General features: G+C 23.3%; 1 protein-coding gene across 1 annotated transcript in view; it reads left to right on the top strand.

Moving 5' to 3' along the window:
- Positions 1 to 7,911, top strand: part of LOC113389125 (neutral ceramidase) — a 152,985-nt gene extending 145,074 nt beyond the window's left edge. Inside the window, exons 13-15 of the mRNA XM_026626178.1 lie at positions 2,317 to 2,484; positions 4,989 to 5,104; positions 7,639 to 7,911. Of these exons, the coding sequence (XP_026481963.1) occupies positions 2,317 to 2,484; positions 4,989 to 5,104; positions 7,639 to 7,816 (462 nt within the window). The 3' untranslated portion in view covers positions 7,817 to 7,911. The remainder of the gene's footprint in view (positions 1 to 2,316; positions 2,485 to 4,988; positions 5,105 to 7,638) is intronic.
- The last annotated feature ends 5,476 nt before the right edge of the window (positions 7,912 to 13,387 follow it).

Here is a 13,387-nt window from a genome sequence, read left to right as displayed (position 1 = left end):
CTTGTATAGTAGCAAATAAGTTTTACTTCAATCGCGTGTGAACCATACGCGCACTCGTTATTTTTCCCCCAGGTCTCTGTCTATTATGTGAAATCGTATCCTTTTGCACATGTCGTGTGGGATATCCTGATTTTTCGATAAAATAAACATTAACAGTGTTATCAAGGACCTAATCCGGTGGAGAGATCTCTCTCAAAGCCATTTAGGTCGTATGCAGATTTGGAAATAGGTTTTTGCCCTATTTTTTGTCACGAGAAACCCAATTTTGTACTAAATATAAATGGATATATATATATATATATATATATATATATATGTATATATATATATATATATATATTTATAATTTTTTATGAAGTAAAAATTTCATAAAGTTGAAAAACAGAACATGATTTCATTCTCTCTCATTTGAATATGAAAACATTCGAATAAAAATACGAATGAATAATAATTGACAGAATAAATATTTCGAAATGTGAAAACAAAAATGTTATTTCTGCATTTGTAAATTTGTATCGTTTTATTTTTGAATAAATATAAATAATGATTCCCATTTTAAAATAAATACTAGTGGTGTATGGCATCGTGCCTTAAGGCAAATTACTGGAACTTCCCGTACCGTAATGAAATATTTGAGAAATTTTAAACGTTTTCAAATATATTATTACAAATACAGTAACTTTCATTATTTTTGCTATCTTATTTTTATATCAGATCAAATCAAATGTAAATCATAAATCAATTTAGTTCAATCTCCAGAACATTAACAATCGTCATTTCATTTCGAATTAAATTAAAAAAAAAATAGTTGCCTAATTACACAAAATTGAAAAAGTGCTCCCGTATAGTCACAGTCTAAGCGCATTTGCAAATAATTCTGTGCAACATTTTCACTTATACTGTGCTTAGCTTGGCGGCATTTTCACATTTTTCAATAGTTATCACAAAATTAGTAAAAGTGCCCAAACAATGGTATTCTTAGTGAAAAAACATTTTGGAGTAATAATTTAAAATGACATTTTTTCAGAGTTGTATTTATAACTTATTTTAGAGTCAGAATAGAAATTTTTGTTCTTAGATTTGTAAAATCTACACAAAATTTATTATTAAATAGTGTAAATCAAAATTTTGTAAAATCTTTTATAAATATACTAAAAGTACACTAACAAGGCATTCTTGGTAAAAACGTTTTGGAGTAATAAAATAAAATGACATTTTTTTCAGTTTTGTATTTATAACTTTTTCTTAAAGTTGAAATAATTTTTTTTTTTATGTAAAAAAAAGGTAAATTTTGCTATTAAATAATTAAACCCAAAATTAAATTGAATAATAATTCATATTTTAAAATAAATATAAATAACGCAGAAAAATAACAGTTTGCTTATTGATTATTTAAGTACATTTTTTCAGTTAGGTATTTATAACTTTTTTTAGGGTCAAAGTAGAAATTTTTGTGCTTTGACTTGTAAAATCTACATACATTTTTTTTATTAAAAAAAATATACAAAAATTTTGCAAAATACTTGATAATTTATCTAAAAGTGCTCAAATAATGGTATTCTTAGTGAAAACGTTTTGGAGTAATAAAATAAAATCACATTTTTTCTGTTTTTTATTTATAACTTTTTCTTAAAGATATAAATAAGATAAGATATAAATAAGATAGAATAAAAATTTTGGTTTATTTTATGTAAAATCTAGGTAAATTTTGCTAATAAATAGTCAAACATAAAACTGTACAAATTTTCTGATAATTATTCTAAAAATGTCCAAACTTGTCATTTTTGGTAAAAACAATTTGGAGTATGAAAATAAAATGTTATTTTTTCAGTTTGTATTTATAACTTTTTTTAGAGTCGATATAAAAATTTTAGTTCAAATTATATAAAATGTAGATAAAATTTGCTATCCAATAGTTTTAATAAAAATTTTGCAAAAATTTTGTTTAATGTGCTAAGAATGCTCAAACGAGGTATTTGAAAAAAAAACAAACATTTTCAAGTAAGAAAATACAAAAACACTTTTTGTCAGTTTTGTACTCATAACTTTTTATAAAATCGAGATAGAATTTTGGGTTCTTAGACTTATGAAAACTAGATAAAATTTGCTATCAAACTGTATAAACCAAAATTTTGCAAAAAATATATACGTATTTTATATACTTGACACAAACTGTTACATTATACATATACTCCATAATCAAAAGACATCTGTCCCCTTGGCCTATAATCTTTTATCCAAGCTCGTTTTTCAAAATTATTTCGCACAAACCTATTCTTTACACATTAAACAATATTTCTTACTACTTTTTTTCAGAATGAGACCCTAGAATTAGGCCCAAAACCCAATTATTTCGACGACAAGGTCTGGACTTTGGTTCCGGGGGTTGTTTACGATTCTGCAGAAATGGGCAAAGATTTCGGAGACTGCAAACGTCAGCCTAAAGAGACTTACAACAGGGGCGAGACTGCCAGTGCAGTATTTGTAAGTACTAGAATTGATTTATAAATTAATTGTGTATTTTTTGGTGAAAGTTTGAGGGTTGTAGGTTTATTGGTTTGGGAGATATTTGGGAAATTGTAAAAAAAGTGCGCGGGGTGAAATATTTTTTTAGGAGACTTACAGTCTTATATTTTTCAGTTTCTATTGCAATTTTTGAGTATACCGAGTTGTTCTAGGGCGTTATAATGTTAGAAAATATTGTAGATAATTGAATTTTAAACAAATATACTCAACACTAAATTTAGTTTAAACTAATATTTTAAAAGATATGAATTTTTTTGACAAAATGTACCACATGACAAAAGTCCGCCAAGTGTAGTATTTGTAAGTACTAGAATTGATACATAATTTAATTGTGTATTTTTTAGTGAAAGTTTGAGGGTTGTTGATTTTTCAATTAAATTTTGATAAAAATTTGATAAAAATTAATTTTTCATCAAATTCTATATATTTTGTATAAAAAATTTAAATTAAATTTCGAAAAATATTGCAAAATTAGAGGTTACAAAATTTGTAAATATTTTTACATTGAATATAATTTTTTATATATGTATATTATATATTTTCTATTTTTTCGCATTTATTGGAAATTTTTAAAAATATTTTTAATATAAAAGCTTCAATTGAGTTTAAAATTATTATTTAATACTTTCTGTAAAATTCTACGTAATCTGTATGAAAAATTTTAATCAAATTTTAAAAATTTTGCAAAATTCGAGGATACAAAATTTGTAAATACTTTTATATTAAATATAAATGTTTTATATATGTATATTATATATTTTATATTGTTTCGCATTTTCTGGAAATTTTTAAAAATATTTTTAATATAAATACTTCAATTAATTTTAAAATTCTTATGTATTTAATTTCTGTCAAATTCTACATATTTCGTGCTAAAAATTTAAATCAAATTTTAAAAACTTTGCAAAATCTAAGGTTACAAAATTTGTATATATTTTTACATTAAATTGAATGTTTTATATATGTATATTATATATTTTATATTTTTTCGCATTTTTTGGAAATATTTAAAAATATATTTAATATAAAAGCTTCAATTAAATTTAAAATTAGTATTTTATATTTTTTGTCAAATTCTACATATTTTGTACAAAAAATTGAAATCAAATTTCGAAAAATTTTACAAAATTAGAGGTTACAAAATTCGTATATATTTTTATATAAAATATGTTTTATATATGTATATTATATATTTTACATTGTTTCGCATTTTTTGGAAATTTTTAAAAATATATTTAATATAAAAGCTTCAAATATTTTTAAAATTAATATTGAATACTTTTTGTCAAATTCTACATAATCTGTATAAAAAATTTAAATCAAATTTTAAAAATTTAGCAAAATTAGAGGTTACAAAATTTTTAAATATTTTTATATTTACATTTTTATATTGTTTCGTATTTTTTGGAAATTTTTAAAAATATATTTAATATAAAAGCTTCAAATATTTTTAAAATTAATATTGAATACTTTTTGTCAAATTCTACATAATCTGTATAAAAAATTTAAATCAAATTTTAAAAATTTTGCAAAATTAGAGGTTACAAAATTTTTAAATATTTTTATATTTACATTTTTATATTGTTTCGCATTTTTTGGAATTTTTTAAAAATATATTTAATATAAAAGCTTCAATTATTTTAAAAAATATTATCCAATACATTTTGTTAAATTATACACATTTTTTATATAAAATTTCATTCAAATTTTGAAATTTTCGTAAAATGTAAGGTTCTAAAATTTGTAAACATCTTTATACAAAATATAATATTTTATTTATATATATATACATATATATATATATATATATATATATATATATATATATATTTTATATGATTTTTCCAAAAAGTTTTGACAAATACGACTAGATTACGACATAAGTCTTTCAAAAAAAGTTTTATCAACTCAAAAAAACTTTTAAAAAAATATATTTTCTTTTAAAACTTTTACAAATAAAGATATTTTGTCAAGACGTCTAAAATCTTAAAGAAATTTATTTCCAAGTCGAGACAAGGATAATCTCTAAAAAGATTTATTATACAAATTTATGAACAAAAAATCTAGGATTTGCAGGATTTACTTGAACACTGAGGGTTTAAAGTGTGAAAAAAATCGATTGAATTTCATAAATGGCAATTTTATATGGATGAAACCAAATTAATGCAACTGCAGGAAAATGTGAACAAATATCTGTTTTATTTGATTTTATTTGAAAAATTCGCACAATAAGACATCAATGTATTATATAATTATTTACTATATATGTATTATATATTTTACATTAATTTTAAACAAATTTTCAAGGTTTTGTAGGATTTTCTTGAACACTGAAGGTTCAAAACAATATTAACTATTTAAATTTACCAGGTGCAAATAATGGGTTTTACAGCTATTTTTTCCAGATTTTCATATTTTTAAAATATGTTTATATATTTCTGATTCTATTAATTTTATTTCAGGTTTCAGGAAATCCAAGAAACGATCGTTTACATGGAAAAACTTTCCTGAAAGTTGAAAGACAGGTCGAAAATGGTGGCTGGGAAACTGTTTATACAGATGCTCATTGGGATACAAAGTTAGTATGAAAAAAAATATTATAAATAAATAAATTTAATAAAAATATTAAATATAAACTTGTTAAATGATGTACTTAAAGCTCCTGAAAGTTTGTGGTAATTTGAATTGTTTAAATCGGATAAATACAGCAAATTTTAAGGTAAGGATATGAAGAAGACTTATTTTTGGAAGCTTGTTTGCAAAGGCTGGTTTTTCGAAATTATTAATTTTAGAAATTTGCAAATTTGATAAAATATATTATTAACCTTTTATTATAGTTTGGCGTAACTAGAAAAAAATATTTACTAACTAAAATTTAGGAAAAAATGCCTTTGAACAAATTAAGTGCGCTGTGAGCAAATTTATAACTACGGTTTGAGAAATATCTTTTTTTTTTCAAAAAGTAAAAGTTGTACAAAGCTCATTTTTGGATATGCGATATATATAAACTTGTACTATCTTTTGGTTTATTAGAAAAAAATATTTACTAACTAAAATTAACAAAAAAATGCCAAAAAATTAACAAAATATTTAAATCGGATAAATACAGCAAGTTTTGAGGTAAGGATATGAAAAAGACTTATTTTTGGAAGCTTGTTTGCAAAAGCTGGTTTTCCAAAACTGTTAATTTTAAAAATTTGCAATTTGGATAAAATATAGTTATGACTTTCTACTGTAGTTTGGCGTAACTAGAAAAAAATATTTACTGACAAAAATTTAGGAAAAAATGTCATTGATTAAATAAAGTGCGCTGTGAGCAAATTTATAACTACGATTTGAAAATTTTTTTTTTTTTTCAAAAAGTAGGAGTTGTAAAAAGCTAATTTTTGGATATGTGATTTATATAAACTTGTACTATCTTTTGGCGTATTTGAAAAAAAATATTTTGAACAAAATTTTTAAAATTATGAACTTTATAGTTCTTTAAAGAAGTTCATATAAGAACATTTTGGGCTTATTTCCAAAAGCAAATTTTTCAAAACTAATTAATTTCTAAAACTTATAATTTATATATGAAATAATAACAACTTTCTGCTTTATTTTGGTATATTTAAAAAAATTAGTTACCTACAAAAATTCAAAGTTATTAAATTCTAAGCAAATCAAGTCACCACGATATGAACAAAATTTGTATTGAAATATAATTTAATAATATTAAATTATTATTTTATTTAAAAACTAAAAATCGTAAAAACCTGGTTTTTGGAAAAATGATAAATACAACTTTCTACTATATTTTTGTATATTTTACATAATTTGTTTCTAAGAACTTTAAAATACTAAAAATTTAAACGAGTTCTGAAATGTTTATATATATAATTTAATACTGCACAAATATTTTTCAGTCTCTATTGCAATTTTTGAGTATACTGAGTAGTTCTAGTGCTTTATAATATTAAACAATATTGTAGATTATTTAATTCTAAACAAATTTGCCAAATACACCCTTAAATTTAAACAAATACTTTAGGAGAAAAACAAAAATTAAAGGTTAATTCTAAGTCTAAACAATTTAAGTCCCTACGATATGAACAAAATTTTGAACTTGAGCTGTTTTTACACATTTTTTTAATTAATAACTAAATATCGTAAAAATCTGTTTTTTTGGATATATGATAAATACAATTTTCTACTATGTTTACGTATAATTTGAATAATTTAGTTTTAAATAGTTTCTGAAAACTTTAAAGTACTAAAAATTTAAACAAGATAGAGCTCCGTAATGTATATGTATATATAGTTTTATATAGCACAAATATTTTTAAGTTTCTATTGCAATTTTTGAGTATACTGAGTTGTTCTAGAGCATTATAATATTAGACAATATTATAGATTATTGAATTTTAAACAAACTAACCAAATACACCATTCAGTTTAAACAAATATTTTAGAAGATATGAATTTTTTCCGACAACATGTACTTTTGCTATATGAATATGGGGAATATAGCGACCAAATTATCTATTGCAATTTTTAAGTATACTAAATTTTTCTAGGGCATTATAATGTTAGACAATATTATACATTATTGAATTTTAAACAAATTTGCCGAATACACGATTCAGTTTAAACAAATATGTTAGAAGATATATATTTTTTTCCGACGACATGTATCTTTGCTATATGAACATAGGGAATATAGGGACCAAATTTTCTATTGCAATTTTTAAGTATACTGAGTTGCTCTAGAGCTTTATAATATTAGACAATATTTTATACTATTCAATTTTAAACAAATTTGCCAAATACACTTTTTAGTTTAAACAAATATTCTAGAAGATATAAATTATTTTCCCAAAAAAGGTACGTGTAGTTTGTAGCGCGTAGGAACTAATTGACCGAAATAATTGCATTAGTATAATATATTGTTTATTAGGTTTTATTAAGTTTATAAGTATACCGAGCTGTTGTAGGGCATTATGATGTTAGACAATATTGTAAATTATTTAATTTTAAACAAATTTGCCATATACACCATTCAATTCAAACAAATGTTTTAGAAGTTATAAATTATTTTCCATCAAAATTCATATATTTTTTTCTATTTTCCAGGATGCACTGGAGAAGGATAAATCTGATTACAGGAACAAGTGACGTCACTGTTGAATGGACTATTTCTGATGACGTCACACCAGGAACATATCGTATCAAACATTTTGGAAACTTTAAATTTTTATTAGGAGGAATTTTCCCATACGAAGGAACCAGTAACGCCTTCCAAGTTTTGTAAAAAATTTGAAAAATTAAAATTTGACTGATGTAAAATGAATGAAATTTTGAAGGATTTTTGTATATATTTTCAATAATATAAGCATGATAAATAATAATGCATGTAGTTTTATTTATGTGTATAACAAATTACAGCTGCAAAAATACAAAATGTGGTTTGTGGAACAAGTATATGTGTTTGGTAAATTGTTTATAACTGCTAAAGTATTAACGGGATGTAAATGGTATCTTTAGCAAATTTATTTAAAATTGAATAATCTACAATATTGTTAAACATTACAATGCACTAGAGCAACTCAGTATATTTAAAAATTGCAATGGAAAATTTGGTCCCTATATTCCCTAGAGCCAAGGTACATTTTGTCGAAAAAAAAATTCATATCTTCTAAACTATTTGTTTAAACTGAATGATGTATTTCGAAAATTTGTTTGAAATTAAATAGTGTAAAATATTGTTTAACATTATAATGCTCTAGGGCAACTCCGTATACTTAAAAATTGCCATGGAAAATTTGGTCCCTATATTTCCAATGTTCATACAGCAAAGGTGCATTTTGTCAGGTGAAAAAAATTCATATTTTCTAAACTATTTGTCTAAACTAAATCATGTATTTGGCAAATTTGTTTAGAATTGAATAATCTACAATATTGTCTAATATCATAATGCCCTACAACAACTCGGTATACTTATAAACTTAATAAAACTCAATAAACAATATATTATACTGATACAATTATTTCGGTCAATTAGTTCTTCGTATAGTGCTGTCAATTAAATCTGTTTTCGACCTGAAATCGACCTCAACAAATAGGTATGTGCACACGGTAATAAATTCCGGGAATATCGATATTATTATAATTAAATTCTGATACATGAGTGTGCAAGCCTCATTAGATGTCAAATTCAACGTGAATTAATGGAAATAATAGTCGGAGAGCTTCGGGGTTTGAGTAATAACTCACAAATTTTATATGAAAGCACTATTTTTAAGTTAGATAGGGTGAAACTAAATAAAATTTACAATATTTCCTAGCGAACACTTTTATACTGATACGTTTCAAGAATTAATTTATAGCTGAACAATATATTATTAGATTTTTTATATATGAATATGCATGCTTATGTTGCATTCTCAGTGAACGAGTTAAAACAGCAAATCGTGATTAACACAATTCGATGGCAAATTGAGAGTATTATATAACGGACTTTTTGAATTTTTAAAATATCTCAAAGCGTTCTCAAGATATTACATTTTTAAACATTTCGATTTCGCAGGATCCATATTGATTTTTACAACTTATACAATTTGCAAAGTGTAAAAATTCAATTTTGTAAAAACTATTGCAGATATTTTGGTGATTCAAAAAGTTGTTCTAAAAACATTTTCAATTTGCCATCGAATAGTAATACTCTCGATTTCCAATTTTCACTAATTCATTAAGAATATACATTATACATTAATAAATATTCAGGATTTGGAAAAATAGTTAACAATGCAAGTCGATAATATGTATTTTTATAATTAATTAATATATTTTTAAGATAATTTTTCATGTCCGATTGTGTTATTTGATTCTTTCAATATAAGTATGCAAATTTAGGTTGCATTCTTAGTGAACGAGTTAAAACGGCAAATCGTGATTAACACAGTTCGATGGCAAATTGAAAGTATTATATAAGAGACTTTTTGAATTTCTAAAATATCTCAAAGCGTTCTCGAGATATTTCATTTTTAAATATTTCGATTTCGCAGGATCCATATAGATTTTTTTGGGTCTCAAAAAACATACTGATTTATAAATACGTTTGTGTAATACTTTACAATTTCTCTTCTAACTTCTGAGCCGTTTAATATAAATAAATGAAATATTCAGCAAATTTATACAAAATTAAATAATCTACAATATTGTCTAACACCATAATGCCATAAAACAATTATTTTACCAGCTCTCGCACTAAAACCGCACTCGCATGAATTTCGTATGCGAGTCGTGTAACATTTCGAACATAACATATTGATTGAGGCATATTCAACAAATAATTATTTTCTATGGAGAAAATTATACATATGAACAAAAAAATTGTTTTGGAACAATATAGGTGATTTAATTTGAAATATTTTTTTTAAAAATTAGTGGAACAAATTAACGAGAGGAATGGATTTATGTAAAAATTTATGTAAAAATTACGTAATGGGTAAAAGAGCTATTGGTTTATAAAGGAAAATTAAATTTACATATTGTTACCAATTACATATATTGATTAATAGTTTTATTTGGCAAATTAAATGTTCATTTATTATTTAAAAATCAAATTTACATAAAAATATTTTCAATTACAAACTTGATGAGTATTTTGATTATTTCTATCTATTTGTGTTATTTTTAAGGTGTCTGGGTACAATTTGTGCCAAAATCAGATCATGATATGTTCTAATAATAAATTCAACAAAGAGATGACATTTGACAATATGAGATTTAGTGCAAGATTTTTGGAAATTTGCCAAAAATAATGATAAATCTATAATGCACAGTATGTGCACATTGATAATATATTTAAATTTCATGTCAGAATTAAACTTAGATTTGATTTGTGTGAAAATGGAATTGAGGTTGAAAAAATCTATATTATGGTTTAAATTAATAATATGTTCGGTTAACATTGTCTTAAATTGCTTAGGATTTTCATGGGTATTTTAGATTGTTTATTCAGATAGTCGCAAATATTTTGTACTTTTAATTAAAGAACCATATTTTTTAGTATTTTTTGTGTTTAGTAAATACTGTAAGGGACATTATACCCAAATTCCAGGGCTGTAGTACAAACGGTGCGTCCTGAATAGATTCCTAAATAATACAAGGTACATTTAATGTACTTTATTCAGAGATACGCAAATAATTTACACTTTTTGTTAGAAACTTATAATTTTCAGTATTTTTTATATTGAGTAAATACGTTCTCTTCAAAATGTAAAATTTTTGGGTTGAAAAAATCTATATTATGGTTTAAATTTTTATATGTTCGGTTAGCATCGTCTTAAATTGTTTAGGATTTTTTGAGTAATTTTGATGTTGATGAAGAAGTTATATATTAATATAGATTCTATATGAATTCTAAATTTATAAGTGAGAAAATATATCGATTGAACTGTTTATTCCTTTAAATAAATTATAAGACAATTTACTAATTGAGAAAATCGTTTCTTTGAAAATGGTTTGTTTGAAGTCGTCGAGTAAATTATTGATCGATTTTAATTGAAGAAACCTCTAAAGGACATTTAATTACTAATACGTTTATAATGAGGGTTCATAAGCAAATACAACCCTGTATGAATAAATACACACACACACATATATATATATATATATATATATATAATTAAATAAATACTTGCATCTAATTTGCCAACCCCTAAAGTACAAATATTGTTATTACAAATATTATATTATTCTTGTTTGAACATTCATAACTTTTAAACTGTTTGTCAAATATAAATTGTATGTTTGACGAATTTGTGCAAAATTAAATAGGTTTTAAAGTTTTCTAATATCATACGACCCTACAGCAACTCGGTATACTTTAAAATTAAGATTGAAAATAGAAAATATATCAGTGCTCTTTTTTGCATGTACTTGTGAACTTGTTTAGTATTTTTCTTGTAACTTTTAAAATATTTGTCAAAAATAAATGAAATATTTGACGAATTTGTACTAAATTGTGCAATAAATATTTATGTCTAATATAAAATAAACCTAAAACAACTCGGTGTACTTTAAAATTAAAATTGAAAATAGAAAATATATCTGTGCTCTTTTTTACATGTATCTGTGCTTTTGTTTATGATTTTTCTTGTAACTTTTAAAATATTTGTCAAAAGTAAATGAAATATTTGACAAATTTGTACTAAATTGTGCAATAAATATTTGTGTCTATTACGAAATAAACCTAAAGCAACTCGGTATACTTTAAAAATGATATTGAAAATAGAAATATCTGAGCTTTTTTCTGCATGTATCTGTGCTTTTGTTTATGATTTTTCTTGTAAATTTTAAAATATTTGTCAAAATTAAATGAAATATTTGACAAATTTGTACTAAATTGCACAATAAATATTTATGTCTAATATGAAATGAACCTAGAGCAACTCGGTATACTTTAAAACTGATTTTGAAAATGAAAATATCTGAGCTTTTTTTTGCATGTATCTGTGCTTTTGTTTATGATTTTTATTGTAACTTTTAAAATATTTGTCATAAGTCAATGAAATATTTTACAAATTTGTACTAAATTAAATAATTTATATTATTTTCTCATATCATAATACTCTACAGCAACTCGGTATACTTTAAAACTGATTTTTAAAATAGAAATATCTGAGCTTTTTTTTGCATGTATCTGCAATGAAATATTTGACAAATTTATACTAAATTGTACAATAAATATTTATGTCCAATATGAAATAAACCTAAAGCAACTCGGTGTACATAAAAATTGCAATTAAAAACAAAAGTTTAATTTGTTATTCTATTCCTAGTACAACACCAAAATTTCTATTTTACCCTCAGTGTTCTGATTTTTCCAGCAAATTCTATTAATATCTGAATCAATACAAAATTCTACATCGTTCTATATAGAATTGTACGTTCTTGTGGTGTTATTATGACTGTTTTGTAATTAACTTGTCTAGGAAAATCGTGTTTTGATTTCATGCCATGGATTTAATCAAATCTGTTTACATTGTCTGACTGAAATTCTCTCTCTTTAATATATATATATATATATATATATATATATATATATATATATAATAAAGACTTTGTTCTTCAACATATTCAAAATTTACTTTGATAAATTTTAAGAACAAATCTCTCTTCTCAAAAGGTTGTATGAGCCGTGAAATATATTTGTGTCTTTTTGTGAAGTTTTTGAAATAAATGAAAAAATTGTTTGGGAACATATGTATTTTTATTTTTGCTAACAAAGTATATATGTTCAAAAACAACATACTAAAATTTCAAGTCTTTATTTCAAACCTTGTGGTCTGACGAGCTCATCAAAATTTACATTAACAAAATAAATCAAATCTCTTCCCGCGTATTTGCAAAGCAAATCCTGAATTACTCCCAAATTTATTCCCAAACATATTTTTTTTAAATTTTTATATCAAAGTATATATATTCAAAAATAATATAAATCCAATAAAAGTTCTAAAAATATTTATTAAATAGTTCTATTTCAAGTTTCGCAATGCAAATTTGTTTTGCAGATTAAACAATTTTGTGACACATGTCTCTCCTGGTATGTGACGAGGGAACAAAGTCTATAGTTTTTTTCATTATAAAATACTAACATATATATATATATATATATATATACAAATATATCAATGTATAAATTTGCAGTACCGAACTAGAAAAACAGAGTTTTCCAAATAATAGAGACCAAAAAATAGAGAACTTCCAATTTTTTTGTAGCAGCTTTCGTACTAAAATATTGTTTATAATATTTATTCCAGTATATAATTTTAATATATAAATTTTAGAGAATTTCTTACATCTTTTACTATTGATT

This window comes from Ctenocephalides felis, unplaced genomic scaffold (genome assembly GCF_003426905.1).
Source record: "Ctenocephalides felis isolate EL2017-DRISC unplaced genomic scaffold, ASM342690v1 CF-g0.4_SCAFFOLD_03573, whole genome shotgun sequence".
Lineage (NCBI taxonomy): Eukaryota > Metazoa > Arthropoda > Insecta > Siphonaptera > Pulicidae > Ctenocephalides > Ctenocephalides felis.
The sequence above is the reverse complement of the archived record's forward strand: the minus strand, read 5'-3'. Positions and strand labels throughout refer to the sequence as shown.